A 17,671-nucleotide genomic window follows, 5' to 3' on the forward strand; every position below is an offset into this window, starting at 1 on the left:
TTTAAAACAAATCAAATGCAAACTTCCATATCCAATCACATATAATAAAATAAAAAAGTTTTCTTCTTTTAGGGTTTGTCGATACTGCTGAATCGATTCGTTTCATATTGACGACGACTTTGCATTGCATTTGCGTGCCATATTTTATGCATGAATGATTCAAATTAATTGACTAAATAACTTGTACCATGATTGGTATACCTGATTTAAATCAAGTTGCATGAATTTTCAATAAAAAATTGTACAAAGATCTTGAATTAGGTGCCTAAGACTAATTATTTAATATCATAATGACTTGATGGTTAATTATAGAGGTTGAATGGAGGGAAAAATGAGATACACAACTAGGGGTATTTTTTTTCTTGTCTTTAATTAGATACATAATGAAGTCCAAAGTTGAACCATTAAGAAAAAGGGTCCACATTGAACTATACTCACCTAAGCCAAGAGATACAAGTCAAATAACCAAGAAATTTGAACATTAACTAACCCCCCTCCTCCCCAATCCACTCATCTTATTATATTATAAAGTATGTCAATATTTGTATGTATGTGTATAAAATTTGACCATCATCACCCAAGAGAATATGTGCATCATAATGTCCTAGTGTTGAAATAAACTTTGACATGGAGATTACTTAGAAAGGACACGTGTAACAAAGGGTTGTTTTTTTCATTTATAAAATCGATTAAGAAATGAAAAAAAAATCTTGGATATGATCTTATCTCAATTATGTATATACAATTATCAACGGCTAAGAATATTTTTGTGTGTTAACCAATAAGCTAATTAATCTATGGAAACTAATGGATGAATCTAGACAATTATAATACGTGGCTCTTTTTGTTTTGGCAAACATAATACGTGCCTTTGAGGACATTATATGGTATGTTTAATTGTTCTACAACAACGGCAAAATAAAATCGAGAGAATTCTCCCATTTCCAAGCCCATATTCCTTAAACATGTTTGGATTAACATATAATTAACCATGTTCCTTAATCAAGTATTAGTCCACGAATTACTGTAGAATTTAGAAGATAAGTTGAATTAGTAATAATCTCTCACGGTCCATTGATTAGAAACAACTTAAAATTTTGTATTGCAATTAGGGTACTTAAGGATACAACGTAAACGTGGTGATGACGAAATGGATGATGGAATGGTTGAGTAAGAGTGCAATGAGGGAGAGTGGGGGGGGGGGATTGTGTAGGAAAATGGGAAGGAAATTATTTAGGGAAAGCTTAGATGTAGGCATATGTCTTTTGGGTCATCCATCATCCACTCTCCTCTCTCACTCTTCTATGCATCTACTCACATCAAAACACCCCATCTTAGTTCCAACATCCTTTTCATAAACCAATGGTGGACCCTTTATTTGCTCCCTCACATCTCTATGTATATTCTCAATTACACTTTTGAAATTCTAAATTAAACTCAATCCACTCAGTATAGTTATTAAAAATAATAGTTGAACCAAAAGGGAAGTCATGAATTTTTTGGATTCAAAATAGAGTTATATATTTTTATGAGAATTAAAATATAATTTCACGATTATTTTGATATATATCTTTATAGTTTTTAAAAGAAATAAATTAAAAAAAATTATCCTTTTTAAGGGCAAACTATAATTCTACAATTTATTAACTTCAAATTTTATAAATTTTCAAAGACTAAAAATATAAATTTCCATTTCAAGAGAGGCACAACTTTTACTTGCACTCTGCCTTTGCCTTTGAGCTAAATCCAAAATAACTCAAACTCAAAATTTCAAACAAATAATTTGAACAATCAAAATTTTAATAGACCAAAACCTAAAATGTTTTGCACCTATAATGATTGACTCAGAAAAATTGATTCACAAATCCAAACCTAAAACAACTCAGATTTAAAATAATTTAAATCCAAAATTAATCTTGGAGCAAAATATACCAAAAATTTAAAAATTAAAATTGATCCAAATAATCCAACTCGAAATAAACGCAACCCACTAAAAGTTCTATTCTCAATTGTTTTCTATAATATATATATAACTTGGTTAAATACTTAAAAAGTAAATGTAATAAAAGATATATTTAAATTATAATAATCTCCAATTTCGTACATGTGTATATATATTAGCATTTATAAACTGCTCAAGGATCTTTATATAAAGGTGCGTGTGGTGTGGGGCTTTTGGGTGTTTTGCAGGTACACAATTGCTGAGTCTAATTTTGGATTATGGGTAGGCAGCCTTGTTGTGATAAACTCGGTGTGAAAAAAGGTCCATGGACAGCTGAGGAAGACAAGAAACTCATCAACTTCATTCTCACCAATGGCCAGTGTTGTTGGCGTGCTGTTCCTAAGCTCGCCGGTCTCCGCCGCTGCGGCAAGAGTTGCCGGCTTCGATGGACTAATTACCTTCGGCCTGACTTGAAGAGAGGCCTCCTTTCTGAGGCTGAAGAGCAGTTGGTTATTGACCTTCATTCTCGCCTTGGCAATAGGTAAATTAAAGAATTAACTCTCTTTTTGTTCTGCCTTTATTCATTGTTTAAGTGACAATCATAATTAGTCTCAACTGTTCTTTATTCTTTTTTTTTTATATATATATAGGTGGTCGAAGATTGCAGGCAGGTTACCAGGCAGAACCGACAATGAGATCAAGAATCATTGGAACACCCACATCAAGAAAAAGCTTATTAAAATGGGGATCGATCCTGTTACTCATGAACCATTGAACAAAGAAGCAAAAGCTGCAGAGAATCATATATCAGAAACCGATGGCGTCGGTGCCGATTCATTAGAGGATAATTCGAGTACACCAACAGAGAATTGTGATAATTCGAGTACACCAACAGAGAATTGTTCTAGTTCTGTTGGTTCCAATTCACTGGACAAATTTTGCAATGATGAATCTTTATTGAGTAGCTTATGGATGAAGGATGAACCCCCCTTAATCGATGCTTCATGGGACATTAATATACCAACAGGAGGAGAAACCTGTAATGGCATAAGCTTGCCATCTTGGGAAGAAAACTGTGCATGGTTACTGGATTGTCAGGATTTTGGTATTAATGATTTTGGGTTGGATTGCTTAAATGACATTGAATTAAACACGATGAACACGTTAGAGATGGCCGACAAAACAGTAGCCTGACATGCAATGAAATTCCATATTAAAGCTTCAAATGAAGGTGCATATATATATATATATAGTCTTGTAGATGGGAAAATTGTTGGAAGGTGGAAGATAAACCTAGCTTCTTTAGAGGTATATTATTCTCACCTACCAATTCAAAATCAAAAGTGATATGATCCACTCTCGTATCCCCAAGATGTGATATATATTTAATTTATTTGGTTCCTTGCAAAGATTGTAATCTTTTTCTTGTGTAGAGGAGGTGAAACAATTATTATTTAGCCAAATGGACAAAAGAAAAGAATAGATATGATATGCACATAATGGGTATATGATAATATATATGAAAATAAATGTAAAAGAAAATTTCCCGTCGATGTAATTTAAATTTCGGATTGCTCAAATCTTTTTTTAATAATTTAAAGCCACATTAATAATTTCATACTAAATTTTAATATTTCCATTTGGATTTAATTTTTTTTCAAGATAAAAATTTTAAAATTCAGGATGAAATTACTAATATATCATTAAACTATTAGAAATGAATAATATCTCGATTTCATATAATCATTTCTCAAATTATACTTCAAAGAAATTTATATATAGTTTTCAATATTTATATGATATATAATATTCAATTTTCTTATTTTCTTACTCAAATTAATTGTTTATCACTAAATCAAGCAAGTTTAAATAATAAACAATTTACTTGTCCAAAACCTAGTCTATCTTCTAAGAAATATGTTTTTTTTTAAAAGATAAAATATATTATATAAGTATTTCAATATAAATTTACTTTTACTTCAAATATATATAATTCTCACCTTGACAAAAGCTGTGACTTTCCCCTACATAAAACCAAATATTGAAATGCAAGATTCTCATACTCTTTTTTGTCGTGCTTAAAATGATCACTTCCTCAAGATTGATTATGATTTGCGGCCTAATTAAATAGTATATCCACATATCTTTAATCGATACGGCAAAAGCATTGTTTATATTGAAAAGTAAATTATTTTAAATCATATTCAGTATTTTAACTATACATTTTTCTTAATTTAATATTTATATTTTTTTTAAAAAAATTGATACTTGAACTTAACATTACTTAATTCGATATTCAATTTTTTTTTCTATCCAATTTGGTACCTAAGCTTGTCAATATTATACAAATTACCTTAAACTATTAGTGGTGTTAGCTTTTTACGAGAGGACAGAAATAACTAATGTGTGATTGGCATGTGACAGATGACATGAAATTTAATTATGGGAATAATTATATTTATTTGGAGTTTCCTTTATTTCGTTAAATAATATGCTCAAATTTTACTCTTCATTGGAGCTAAACTTAATTTGACTGTTAATGGCAAAAATGATTCAAGAGGGATTGTATATTTAAAGTATACCTGGCCTTTACAAAACCCTCAGTTCTACAAAAATATCGTTAGAAGAAATCATATTAAAAAGTTGTGCTTTGAGTTGTGCTTGATGAACGAATATTAAAGAAGAAAACAATAGTTCGAAAATCGCAAAATAAAATAATTTTTTACGTTAAATTTAAAAATAAATTAAATTAAAAGTAATTAAACATTTAAAATACAAAAAAAATCATACCATCTGTCATATATCGCCCATTCATTAATTATTTTTACTACTTTATGAAAAGATAACATTATTAATATATTAGAATAATTTATATTAAATCAAAATAAATATACTGAACTAAGCTTTCAACAAAAAGAAAAGAGTACCAAGCAGTACTGAGAGTGTCTTTTAACACATTTAACTTTTAAGTACAATAAAGTAATTAAGAAAATTAAAAAACCTTTGAGCAAGATGAAGGACCACTGTTCCATAAATCAACAGTTGGCTATAAGAATGATAAGATATTGCCACACAAGATTTTTGTAGAATGATCTTTTGTGCAAAACAAGTGGCTAAGTATCCATATCTTGAGCACATATGACATGATTTGGTGTTGAGCACTCTCTCCATTGATGTTTCTTTTTAATGTACTTTACACCTTGTCACCATTAATGGGGAGCTTTAAGGAAATTAAGAAAATTGTTCAAAAGCAAGCTGTCAGCACTCAGCACCAATTGCCTTAATGCCATTTGTAAACAAGAACTTGATCATGGTGTTTTCTTTTAATTAACCATTTAGCTTTAATGTTGGTTTTTAGTGCTTTAAATGAAGTTGTTATCTAATTCAGTTTATATAACCTAACAACCCCAATATGTATATTTATTGAGCCAAAGACTTTATGTTGTTTTTTTTTTCATTTATGGTGTGAGGGAAATGGGATGCATCCCCATTCTCAACAAAGCAAAAGTAGACTGTTGGCAAAATAAGGCATTAACACATGCTAGGTGTTTTAATTTGTGACAGTGTTGGAAGAAAATTGTTGAAGTTGTAATCATGAGTTTCTCATTTGGTCATTTCCATTGGTTGAAAAAAAAGGGATTGAGAAGCGTTATAGCCATTGAGTTCACCTACTCATGATTAGAGCAGTATATGGTTTATATTTATACATTTTATATTTGTTCAAGCTCGATTTAAAATATGCACTTAAGATTTTGTATAAGTCTACTTATTTTTGTAAATAATTTTTTAATAAATTTATATATTTTTTCATTTATTATAATTTTATATACGTATATTAACTTTTTTAAATATTTTCATTATAGTATTATATATTATTATAGATTTGGTTTTTATGTATTATAAATTTTAATATATATATATCATAATATAATATATTATAAACATAAAAAATTAGTCGGGTCAAGCTAAATGCCCGATTCATATTTTAAACAGATCTTATTTTATTACTCAAATTTATTTTTCTAGCATCATTTTTAGATATTGCCACACAACCCAAACTTCGAAAAAAACTCAATCATGTGAGGATGTAAAAGAAATTGTCAAGGAGTTAATGAAGCAAAGGAAGCCATCAAAAACATGAAATCTGAGAGTAATGCCACTACTAATCAAGTAATTATTATCTTTTCTATAGTTTGTTGTTCGGACTAGGGTGAGTGTGGAATCAATTAGATTTAATTGATTTTTTCTTAAAAGAAGTTCAACGACTCATTAGATACAAAGCCAAAAACATAAAATCAAAGAGTAATGTCACAACTAACCAAGTAATTATTATCTTTTCTATACTTTGTTGTTTGGAGTAGGGTGAGTGTTGAATCAATTACTAGTGTTTCCGACCTAAGTCGTAACCAATTAGATGCATTTCTTTGGGGAGACTTAATTGATTTTTTAAAAAAAAACTTTTAAGGACTCTTTAGATGTAAAGCCGAAATAATACTAAAGATTGAGGGTCTTTATTGGAGTTGGGCTTGTATAATTTACCCAATAAGCATAAAACCCAACTTTAGGCCCTTCACTCCTTAATTACGAAGAACCTTGATTTCAACCACATCATATATCTTCAGCACTGAAAACTGCACCGTTTTATTCCTTCCTAAACCGCTGAACACCCTTCCTTTGTTGGGTTTTCTTGCGCAGATCGAGCTCGAGGTAAGAATTCATGGCTTAGTTTCACAGTAATCAATGATTCCTTAATTCCTTTTGCCTCTCTTTACGATTCTTTCATTTGAATCTTAGCCTTTACTGTATCTATCTTGTATATGCTGTCTTTGTATGGAATTTATGGAGGTTCATAGAGTAAATTGGTACAATGATTTGGTTTCTGAATTGTGATATTTTGTTTTTTTCTTCCAATTAGTAGAACGATTTTGGATGCTAAGTTCATAAGTGGGTTAGGGTTTCTTTGTCTTTGTTATAATTTATTCCTTTGGTTGGCCAAAATAGTTGATTAATTGGAGTAGCAAAGGAATATTACATTGCTTGGCATCAGGAATGTACAATTTGCTTATCAATGGTCTCTTTAATCTTCAATCCTTTAACTAGCATAGATTCCCCATTGTGAACCCTTCTTTAGTATCTCAGCTGTGACTTCTTGTTTGCTGGAACCTATGTTTCTCATTGGTGAATGCACTTGACAGGTCCTATAATCTAGATCAAATTAGTCATTCTACTATTATACGAGTCAATTTAGTTCTTATACTTTCAAAGGTATCAAATAAGGCCAAATTTCAACAGTGTTAACGTTTATTGTTCAAAAATTCATTTACTGTTTAACAAGTTATAATTTGAAAACTTTTTAAAAATTCATTTTTTAAATAGTAAATGTTAATTTTGTTCAGATTTGACCTTATTTGATTTTTTTTAATTGTACGAGAATTAAATTGATCCATTTAACAGTAGAGGGACTAAATTGATTCTGTCCCTATAGTAGAGGGGTTTTGCAAGTACTTTCACCATTTTGTTAGTCTTTGTTTGCCATTGGCCAACTGTTATTTTCGATCATAGATTCACATCTGTATACTAATTTTAATAATAAGAATTGATTTCCGGGTACTTTCCGTGTGTTGTAGGATGGATTAACTATTTTGATAAATCACCCTAGGTCTTGTTTGTGGTTTATGTCATCCTTTTATTGTTCTCTGGTCTATAGCTAAGTTATATGTGTGTTTTTGTGCTATTTTGGATGAGTTATTGTTGTTTGTTTTGCCTCCTGCTTTGGGATAGTATCCTGATGAACTTGCCTTCGGAAATTATTGGATGGTAAGAATTGCCTACTGTGTGTTTTATTGTTGAGGCTATCAGGTATTGTGTCTCAGGTTGATTGCACCATGCATGATTTATCAATCCAGATTAGTTCCAACCTTATCAACCGGCTTGCTGAAGATGATGAGAAACTGAAGAAAAGAACAAAGAAAACTAAACCCCGAGTGCCTCGAGAGCCTCGACAACCACAAACAAAGGTAGATCAGACACAAATACCTGATGATTCTGAAAAACAGAACAAGACTACAGGCTCAGGATGGCCAGTTCCACCTCCTATGTTTCTACCGTTAAACCAACCTCCTTACTCTGCAACTGCACAGTTAGACCCGATTCGAGCTGTCGTTAAAGAGAGTGAAAATGTTGTCGAGAAGTTGCGGAAGCAGGAGGACAACATGGTGCAAGAAGTAACCCAAAGAGCTAAGGATCTCCATGAGAAAGAGTTCAAGATTCCAGAACAGAAACCTATGCCCTGTTTAGTTGAGAACAATGCTTGCATGGAATGCTTCAAGGAGAATGTCAAAGACGTTACCAAATGCGCTCCTCTTGCTCAAAATTACGCGGATTGTGCTCGCCGAGTTCGGCAGCTAGTGAAATCATCTGGTAAGTAAAGACTCTGATAGTGACTAATTTTCATGTCATGCAAAGAGTGAAATCCATTTTGCCAGTTTGAGTGAAACTTGAATTTTGACAATGCAAATAAAGTTTGTAGAAAACAAAAACAACTAAATTGTTCATCACCCTTACTGGGTTACATTTTGTGTCCTTTGGCCTTTTGTCTTCTGATTTTGTTAAAATCTTGTGTTTCTCTTTAAACTCTTTGTTAATTCAAATAATTCAAAAGTGATATGATTTCCACCATTTGCACTTTGATTAATGTTTTGTTCAATGTCTTTTCCTTAGCAAACATTAATAACTGTATTCATGGTTCAACAACTACCAACAATTCTTTAAGATTTGTATATATACATTTATTTAGGATTATATCACCTAAATCATCTCTAAGTTTTAAATTTTCCAATGGCCTAATGTCACAGTTTGTCCTTGAACTTTCATCCAATATGCAATTTGGTACTTGTAGAAAGAAAATGTTTAATTCGGTACATGTTCTATTTTGCCATCTATCAATGTACCCTGAAGCTTTAAACAAGAATTAGGAAAACGAGATAGCAAAGAGAGTAAGAAGATCAACGCAGTAATTTAGTTAGGAAAACGAGATAGCAAAGAGAGTAAGAAGATCAACGCAGTAATTTAGTTAACATAATTCGGATTCAACGATCCTAAATATGCGGAGCTTAACTTAGAGAATGATTTTATTCATCAATTCTAAAATCACACATTGCTGTGAGTATATAGCAGCCTATAACTCCTCTCTTATTCATAAAAAAGAGGATAATGTGCTTGAAGGCACTCAAACCCACATCCTCTTTTATTGGCAACAATGTTCGTGCCAATTGAGCTAAGATTCTATTCACAATTTAATTCTATTTTATATTATAACACACCCTGCATTTGCTTCTTAATCGAAGTAAAAATAACCAAAATTAATTCTATACAGGTCAAAATTATTAACAAAATAAAATCACTTTGACAGTTGCAAATTGTTGTACAAATAGAGAATGAAATAACTTTATGGGACACAGTCAAAGTTACTAACATTGGAATAGGCTACCTAATTCTATAAAATTATATGTTGAAAAAGGCCCCCAAAATGAAAAGAACAAAGAGGATAATTACAAGAAGGAATTGGGAGATATTGGAACATTCAGGGCCACTTTATTTGGTCCAAGTAATATAGCACAGATGTTTTCTGCAGTAGACACTGACTCCATTAACACAACAAATTTAGATCATATATTGCACTAAAATAGGATACAATTTTGCATTGGTTAAAAAATAAACTGAAAATGTAAGTTTAAAAAAAATTCTAAAGGCAGAATATAAATAGCAAATATAATCTCAAAATTTTCATGGAATGGAAATTAGAACCAGAACTTACTTTACTATTTATAGATTCAATTCATACTTTTCGTTTCAGTACTTTAATAAGCATCCTGCAAAATTATGGCAAAAGGGAGAAAATAATTTAAAAGAAAGTTTTATCTGAGACTCAAACAAGTAGCTTATGATTATAAGAAGGATTAAGAAAGAAATGCAATATTTTGTATCAAAAGTCAAAAGATGCAGAATTGTGGTTTAAGATATTGAACTTACATTTTGCCATTAAAACTTATTTGTGGACTGTGGGAAATCTCGAACCATTCAGGGCCAACATTGGCACATCTTGCTTCTAATTGAGGACAATGTGAAATATGAATTTCTTTTAATTTGGAGAGGTTGTGCATAACATCTTTAGAAGGCAGAAACATGAGCTTATCGCATGAACTGATTTACAGACGAATAGAGAAGTGAGATTGCCCAACCACTCTGGCAAGGCTTCTATTTCTTTAATCCGTCTCTGATCTTGCTTAAATTTTCACATTCAAAAATACTTGGCTTTTCAAAAGAAGAACATTGTCCTGTCAATGGAACACTTTTCAACCAAGGACAACCAGAAATATCCAGCCTCTCTAAGCGGGGAAACATGGTCGCATTTGTTGCTTTCATTGCAATCCATTCTTCTAGACTTTCCATCCCCTCTAAGGTGAATTCTTTCAATGCAGGAAACACCCTTATCACCTCATTCATACCATCAGTACTTTCACTGTAATAAAATCCATTACCCACGTGTTTCACATTCGTTAAGTTTTCCAACTTAAGAAATTGGAGATTATGCAATTGGCCCAAAGGTGGAAGACTTTCACAGTTGATGCAATTGATAAATTCCAACTCTATCAAATTGTCAAGCAACAATAAACCAGTATTAGAATTACCAACAGGTCTTAACATCCATGAGGGAAAGGTTTGAAAATTTGTGTGGGTTTGGAGACCTTCCATCACTTCCTTATCATTATCGTTACCCCAGCTCCATTCAAATATCACCTTGCATAATTTATCTTTACACTGCATATTTTCTCTATTACCATCTTGTTTGTCTATAGCATCTTCAAGGTTGGATATCCTTAATTCTCCACTAAGTTCGTTTAGGGATCCTAGCTCCTTAACTCGATGTCCCTTCTAAGCATTGGCCTGCAATGCAACATTGGACCAGCAGCAGCTCTAGAAGAATGTCAGCATTGAAGCAGAACCAGAAGCAGCCTTAGCATTTTGTTTCTTTTGTTCAAATGCAACTTGCTTTAGTTGGTTTGTAACTTGTAATCAAAGTTAGTAAGATTTTTGATGTAATTTATGTAATGGCTGATCGGTTTAAATTTGTATTTGTTAAGTATTAATGGGAGTAGTTAAGTCATTAGGTAAATGTCCATTGACTTTGTAATTCATATAAGTTACCATTTTCTCAATGAAATAGATGAATTTTTCAGTCATTCTTGAGCCTAAGTTCTCTTAGTGTTTATTTGCATTTTGTTTTCTTTCAATCTTATAGCTCATTAAGCTTGTTTGTATGCATTGTTGCTGTCATTGTTCCAACAAATGGTAATCAGAGCCTGTCATCTTTGAGGGCCTCCATTGTTGGTTGTTCTTTGAGAGACTAAGCTTGAGAAGAAAGAAAACAAAGCTGTTGAACTTGTTGCATCAGAATGAGCTTCACACCACCTCCACCTCCAATGTTTGCTGGTGAGAACTACCACATTTGGGTAGTCAAAATAAAGACATACCTTCAAGCATAAGACTTGTGGAGTGTAGTTGAGAATGATATCGAACCACCTCTATTGAGGGCTAATCACACAATTGCTCAAATGAGGCAGCATGCTGAGGAGAGTACAAAGAAGCACAAAGCCTTGGCTTGCTTGCAGAGTGGAGTGTCTGATGTAATCTTCACTCGAATAATGGCCTGCAGCACACCTAAGGAAGCATGGGGAAAGTTGAGGGAAGAGTTCATGGGGTCGAATAAGACAAGGCAGCAACAAGTGATTAACTTGAGGAGAGATTTTGAGAACCTGAAAATTAAAGAATCTGAAACCATCAAGCAATATTCAGACAGGATAACGACAACTGTCAATAGCATAAGGTTACTTGGTGAAGACTTTAGTGATAGCAGGGTTGTTGAAAAGTTATCACCACTCTCCCTGAGAGATTTGAGTCCAAAATCTCATCACTTGAGGACTCAAGGGATTTAACAACTATTTATTTTTCTGAATTGGTGAACTCCATTTATGCATTGGAGCAGAGAAGGGCCAATAGGCAGGAAGAGCATCCTGAATGAGCTTTCCAAGCAAAGGCCAAAGATAGTTCTAGTTCAAGTCAGAAAGGAAAGAAGCCTTGGCTTGATAAGAGGGAGAAACCAAGGAAAAATTCAGGCAAGAGGAGGTTTCCACTATGTATCCACTGCAAGAAGACCACACATTTGGAGAAATATTGCTGGTATAGGCTAGACATTCAACGTAGGAGTTGCAAACAGTTTGGCCATGTTGAAAAAGTATGCAAGAACAAAGGAAAGGCACCAGCACAGCAGCAAATCCAAGCTCAAGCTGCTGAGGACCTTCAAGCTCAGAAGGAGCATGTCTTTACTGCTTCCTGTTCTGCAACTTTAAACAAGGCTAGATGCAATTGGCTTGTGGATAGTGGCTGCACACACCACATGGCAGCTGATGAAAGTCTGTTCAAAGACCTTGACAAAGCTATGTCTCAAAAATCAGAATTGGCAATGGAGATCTGATTGAAGCCAAAAGCAAGGGCAATGTGGTGATTAACACTGGTTCAGGTAACAAAGTCATTTCAGATGTGCTTTTTGTACCTGACATTGATCAAAATTTACTTAGTGTTGGTCAGTTAGTTAAAAAAGGGTAATCACTAGTTTTCAAGAATGGTTCATGTGTTATTGAAGACCTTCATGGCCAAGAAATGATCACAATAGGCATGGTAGACAAATGCTTTATGCTTGATGTGAATCAGCTTGAGAAGAAGGCTTATGCAGGCCTAGCTGATAATGTAGGTCTATGGCATAAAAGACTAGGCCATGCTAATTATAGGTCACTTAATCTGTTGCACAAGCTAAATTTGGTAGAGGATATGTCCAAAGTTGAGGCAAGGGACACTGTTTGTAAAGTTTGTCAGCTTGGTAAACAAGCTAGATTGCCTTTTCCAGTTAACCAGGCATGGAGAGCTCGAGAAAGACTTGAGCTGGTGCACTTTGATGTTTGTGGACTAATGAAGTCCCCTTCTTTGAATGACAACAAGTACTTTGTGTTGTTCATAAATGATCTGACCAGATTTTGCTGGGTTTACTTCTTGAAACAGAAGTCTGAGGTGTTTGATGCCTTTAGCAAATTTAAGGCACTAGTAGAGAACCAGTCAGGTTGCAAGATCAAGGCCTTGAGAACTGACAATGGGACTGAATATGTGTCTGAGAAGTTTCAAAATCTTTGTGAGCAGGCAGGGATCCACCATCAGTTAACAACAGTTTACACTCCACAGCAAAATGAAGTTTGTGAAAGGAGGAACATAACAGTGATGGATATGGCCAGATGTTTGCTATTTCAAAGCAAACTTCCAAGCAAATTTTGGGTTGAAGCTGTCAATACCTCAGTGTATTTAATTAACAAGCTTCCAACTCGAGCTGTGAAGGACAAAACACCCTTTGAAGCCTGGTACGGACTCAAACCATCTGTTTCTCATCTGAAAGTGTTTGGATGTGTATGTTATGCTCTTATTCCAGCAGAAAGAAGAAGCTGGAGAGAAGGTCTGCTCCAGGTATATTTGTTGGCTACAGCAGTACCAAGAAGGTCTACAGAGTGTATGATCCTTCAACAAAGAAGATTTTGGTGATTAGGGACATCAAATTTGATAAAGAGAAGGTTTGAAGTTGGGATGGTTCAGATGCAAGTCAGTTTAAAGAGGACCAATTTGACATCAGCTTAGAGTTAACTGAAAGTGAAGCTAAAAATGCTGACATTGATGATCCTCCTGTGAGAGGTACCAGAATCATTGCAGACATCTATCATAGATGCAATGTTGCAATAGTTGAGCCTTCGAGTTTTGAAGAAACTGCAAGAGATAGGTGCTGGAGAAAGGCTATGGAAGCTGAGCTTGATATAATTAAAAAGAATGAGACATGGGATTTGGTTGATAAGCTAGATGGCCAGATCAGAAGAAAATTATAGGTGTCAAGTGGGTATTTAGAGCCAAATTCAATACTGATGGCTCATTGAATAAGCACAAGGCAAGGCTTGTGGTGAAGGGTTACAGTCAGCAGTATAGTACTGACTTCATGGAGACATTTGCTCCAGTAGCAAGGCTTGATACAATCAAGCTCCTATTTGCGTTGGCTACCCAGAAATAATGGAAAATTCATCAACTTGATGTTAAGTCAGCATTATTGAATGGTTTCCTTAAGGAAGAGATTTACATTAAGCAGCCAGAAGGATTTAAAGTCCTAGAAGAAGAAGATAAAGTCTATAGGCTGAAGAAAGCTCTATATGGCTTGAAGCAGGCACCTAGAGCCTGGTATGACAGGGTTGATGAGTACCTGTCTAGGCTCGGGTTTGAAAAAAGCCTGAGTGAGCCAACACTCTATGTGAAGAAAACTGAAGATAAAACCTTGTTGATTGTTTCAATTTATGTGGATGATCTGCTGGTGACTGGAAGCAAGGCTGATTTGATCAATGACTTCAAAACACAAATGCAAGAACTGTTTGACATGACAGACTTGGGAATCATGACATACTTCCTTGGCATGGAAGTGAACCAGTCTGATCAACGTATTTTCATCAGTCAACAGGCCTTTACCTTGAAGATCCTAGACAAGTTTTGCATGACAAACAACAAAGCAATGAGCATACCACTGGCTCAAGGAGAGAAGCTGACATGCCTTAGAAGTCAAGAGAAAGTTGATGAAAAGGAGTACAGAAGTTTAGTTGGTTGTTTGCTCTACTTAACAGCAACTAGACCTAATCTCATGCATGTTGTTAGTCTATTGTCAAGATTCATGCATTGTTGTGATACAACACATTTCAAGGCAGCCAAGAGGATACTTAGGTATGTTAAGGGAACCTTGAAGTTTGGAGTCATGTTCAAGAAGGAAAATGAGCTTAGGCTGGCTGGATACTCAGACAGTGATTGGGCTAGTTCTGCAGATGACATGAAAAGCACCTCGGGTTACTTTTTTACCCTTGGTTCATGAGTTTTTTACTGGAGCTCAAAGAAGCAACAAATAGTTGCTCAATCCACAGCTGAAGCTGAGTATATTGTAGCAGCAACAGTAGTGAATCAAGCTATTTGGCTTAGAAAATTGCTATGTGATCTAAATGAAGAACAACTTGAACCTACTGAAATCAAGGTTGACAACCAATTAGCAGTGGCAATAGCCAAGAATCTAGTTTTTCATGGCAAGACCAAGCATTTTAAGATTAAGTTCCACTTTTTTCGAGAAGCTGAACAATGCAAAGAAGTTAATCTCATTCATTGTAGCTCAAAAGACCAATTGGCTGACATTTTGACTAAGCCACTTGGTACAACAAGATTCGAAGCCTTAAAGGAGATGATTGGTGTTTGTTGTATACAGTCCAAGGAGGAGTGTTAAGCATTGGCCTGCAATGCAACATTGGACCAGCAGCAACTCTAGAAGAATGCCAGCATTGAAGCTGAACCAGAAGCAGCCTTAGCATTTTGTTTCTTTTGTTCAAATGCAAGTTGGTTTGCAACTTGTAATCAAAGTTAGTAAGATTTTTGATGCATTTATGTAATGTCTGACCATATCAGTTTACTTTTGTATGTGGTTTATGTACAGGCCAATTTTGGGCCCTAAACCAAACAACCCACTAAACCAAACAACCCAATAACCCGTCAGCCCAACTAACCTGAACCCATTACAAATTAAACCCAGATACATTACATTCATAGCCCAAAACCCCAAAACCCTAATCAGCCGAACCACTCGCCGTTGCCCCATGTGCGCGATCACTCAGCCCTCACGCGAGCTGCCAGACCACTTCCTACTCTGCCCGAGACCTGGCACTGCCCATATCGTCTGACACTCCCACCACCAACACCGGCCATGCCCTGCAAAAACAACAGACAAGCAAAGCAGAAGCAAGAATAGAAAAAAATAATAACAAAGTATGTAACAAAATAGGCTATAAAAGCCGAAAAAAAACTGAAATGGGACCCTTTTTTTCTTCTCTCTTTCGATTTCTTAACAAAAAAGCAAACAATTGATATCCGAAATACTACGATCTTAACATCAAAAGGCAGAGATTCGAACACCCAAAATCAGTGAATCAACAAGTCAAAAATCAGAACCGAAAACTTAAGGTGATTGTGAATCTATTCTTGTTTTGTCTTCTGTTCTATTTTCCCATATATATATACTAAAATATATAAAAATAATAATATAATACAAACAATAAAAAAAAGAAAAAAATTGACCTTTTCGAATTTTCGGCCACCGTGCACGGTGCCCGGCGCCAGCGCCGGCGAGACTCCGGTGACCGGACCGGTGACCGGCCCGTGGCCGGAGCTCCCTCTTCTCCCCTCTTTTCTTTCTTCCCTCTCCCATTCTCTCCTTTTTTTTCTCTCTACGGTACAAAATGAATTTTTTTTAGAAAATTTTTGACTTATATAGGGGTCCAAAACACACCGTTTTGGACCCCCTCTGTTTAGACTAAAAACGACGCCGTTTTGGACGAGGGTCGGGTCGACCCGACCCGCACCAGGTCAGGTCCGCGTGTTTTTTGAAGCGGAAGGGCTAATTCCGCGATCGGCCCTTCCGCATTTTTGCTATTTTACAATCAGGTTTTTAATATTTTAATTTGGCCCCAGAGTTTTGCCCGTTCATCAATTTAGTCCCTCCATGCTGCGCTGCGTTTTGGTAATAGAGAATATTGCACTTTTGGTCCTCGTTGTTTTCACGCGTGTCCATTTTAGTCCTTTATTTCTTTATTTCTTTTTAAATTCGCCCTGAAATTCTGTTCTTATTCCGATTTAATCCTTTTTCGTTTATTTTCCTTTTTTTACATATTACTAATATTGTTACTATTATATTTATTATTATATTATTTATTTTCACTATTGTTATTATTATTTTCATCATTATTATACATATATGTATATATTTATGTAATATTATTAATAGGCGTCCCAACATTATTATTATGTATGTATATACATTTTAATACGGTGCATGTATATGATTCTATTTAATTGTTAGTTTTGTATACTAAATTCATACGTATATTTCTCATGTCATTTCATGTATCCATTATTATTATTATATATGTATATAGGTAATAATTTTTCAAAACTTCGTTTTAATCTTATGCATTATTTGTTTCGTTCCCTTTCATAATATTATTATATATTGGTGTATATATGTTCTTTAGGTGCATGTGTTCCTCAATATTTATTTTATGTACATATGTAAATATTATGAATATATATTTAACATTACTAGTTATATATTTTTATTATCTTATATATCTTTCTAATACCATTAATATTTATATATACATATTTTACATATATACTCTTAATTATTTTCATGTGTATATTCATCGTATTCTCTTTACGTTCTCGTATTCAATGCTAACATTGCATTTGATCTTGCATGCACGGTTATTATTTTCTAATATTATTGTCATGTTTGTTATTTGTTTCAAATGTATCAAGCCATTTCATTTACTTATTTTCATTTCGTATCAATTATGTCTTGCATTCTCCTGAAAATTACGTTCCGGTTTTCTAATTAACTTCAATAATCAAGGCAATATACCGATTTAACATTAAGTCATCGAGTTCGTCGCTATGTTGGGTGAACGTCAATTGACTCATGTTAAAGCGATATACCCTTCTAAAAAAACGAAATAAACCAAAATTTCTCGTTCTTTTAATCGGATTATGACTAAATTTTACATTGAA

General features: G+C 34.0%; 3 protein-coding genes across 4 annotated transcripts; all 3 read left to right on the forward strand.

Moving 5' to 3' along the window:
* Positions 1-2,139: 2,139 nt before the first annotated feature.
* On the forward strand, positions 2,140-3,515 carry LOC107963636 (MYB-like transcription factor ODO1). The gene is made up of 2 exons (XM_016900058.2): positions 2,140-2,483; positions 2,593-3,515. The coding sequence occupies exons 1-2, from the start codon at positions 2,221-2,223 to the stop codon at positions 3,134-3,136; spliced, it is 807 nt and encodes a 268-aa protein (XP_016755547.1). The 5' UTR covers positions 2,140-2,220; the 3' UTR covers positions 3,137-3,515.
* A 2,976-nt stretch (positions 3,516-6,491) lies between these two features.
* Positions 6,492-8,620, forward strand: LOC107963635 (uncharacterized). Of its 2 annotated transcripts, none has more exons than XM_016900057.2 (2): positions 6,492-6,649; positions 7,802-8,620. In XM_016900057.2, the coding sequence occupies exon 2, from the start codon at positions 7,828-7,830 to the stop codon at positions 8,368-8,370; it is 543 nt and encodes a 180-aa protein (XP_016755546.2). In that variant the 5' UTR covers positions 6,492-6,649; positions 7,802-7,827; the 3' UTR covers positions 8,371-8,620. The 2 variants fall into 2 exon arrangements, with proteins under 2 accessions (XP_016755546.2, XP_016755545.2); XM_016900056.2 differs by having other exon boundaries at positions 6,502-6,649; positions 7,816-8,620.
* Positions 8,621-11,556: 2,936 nt separating this feature from the next.
* Positions 11,557-12,476, forward strand: LOC107887482 (uncharacterized). Its single transcript, XM_016811740.1, has 3 exons — positions 11,557-11,870; positions 11,988-12,117; positions 12,219-12,476. Exons 1-3 carry the CDS (start codon positions 11,557-11,559, stop codon positions 12,474-12,476), a joined length of 702 nt encoding a protein of 233 aa, XP_016667229.1.
* The last annotated feature ends 5,195 nt before the right edge of the window (positions 12,477-17,671 follow it).

Source organism: Gossypium hirsutum, chromosome A03 (assembly GCF_007990345.1).
Source record: "Gossypium hirsutum isolate 1008001.06 chromosome A03, Gossypium_hirsutum_v2.1, whole genome shotgun sequence".
Classification (NCBI taxonomy): Eukaryota; Viridiplantae; Streptophyta; class Magnoliopsida; order Malvales; family Malvaceae; genus Gossypium; species Gossypium hirsutum.

Excerpts from the sequence above, each read along its gene's own strand:
- LOC107963636 (XM_016900058.2), top strand. The coding sequence starts at position 2,221 with ATGGGTAGGCAGCCTTGTTGTGATAAACTCGGTGTGAAAAAAGGTCCA. Across the intron at positions 2,484-2,592 it reads CATTCTCGCCTTGGCAATAG|GTGGTCGAAGATTGCAGGCA; the intron begins GTAAATTAAAGA and ends ATATATATATAG.
- LOC107963635 (XM_016900057.2), top strand. The coding sequence starts at position 7,828 with ATGCATGATTTATCAATCCAGATTAGTTCCAACCTTATCAACCGGCTT.
- LOC107887482 (XM_016811740.1), top strand. The coding sequence starts at position 11,557 with ATGAGGCAGCATGCTGAGGAGAGTACAAAGAAGCACAAAGCCTTGGCT. Across the intron at positions 11,871-11,987 it reads GATAGCAGGGTTGTTGAAAA|AGAAGGGCCAATAGGCAGGA; the intron begins GTTATCACCACT and ends GCATTGGAGCAG. Across the intron at positions 12,118-12,218 it reads GAAACCAAGGAAAAATTCAG|TTTGGCCATGTTGAAAAAGT; the intron begins GCAAGAGGAGGT and ends AGTTGCAAACAG.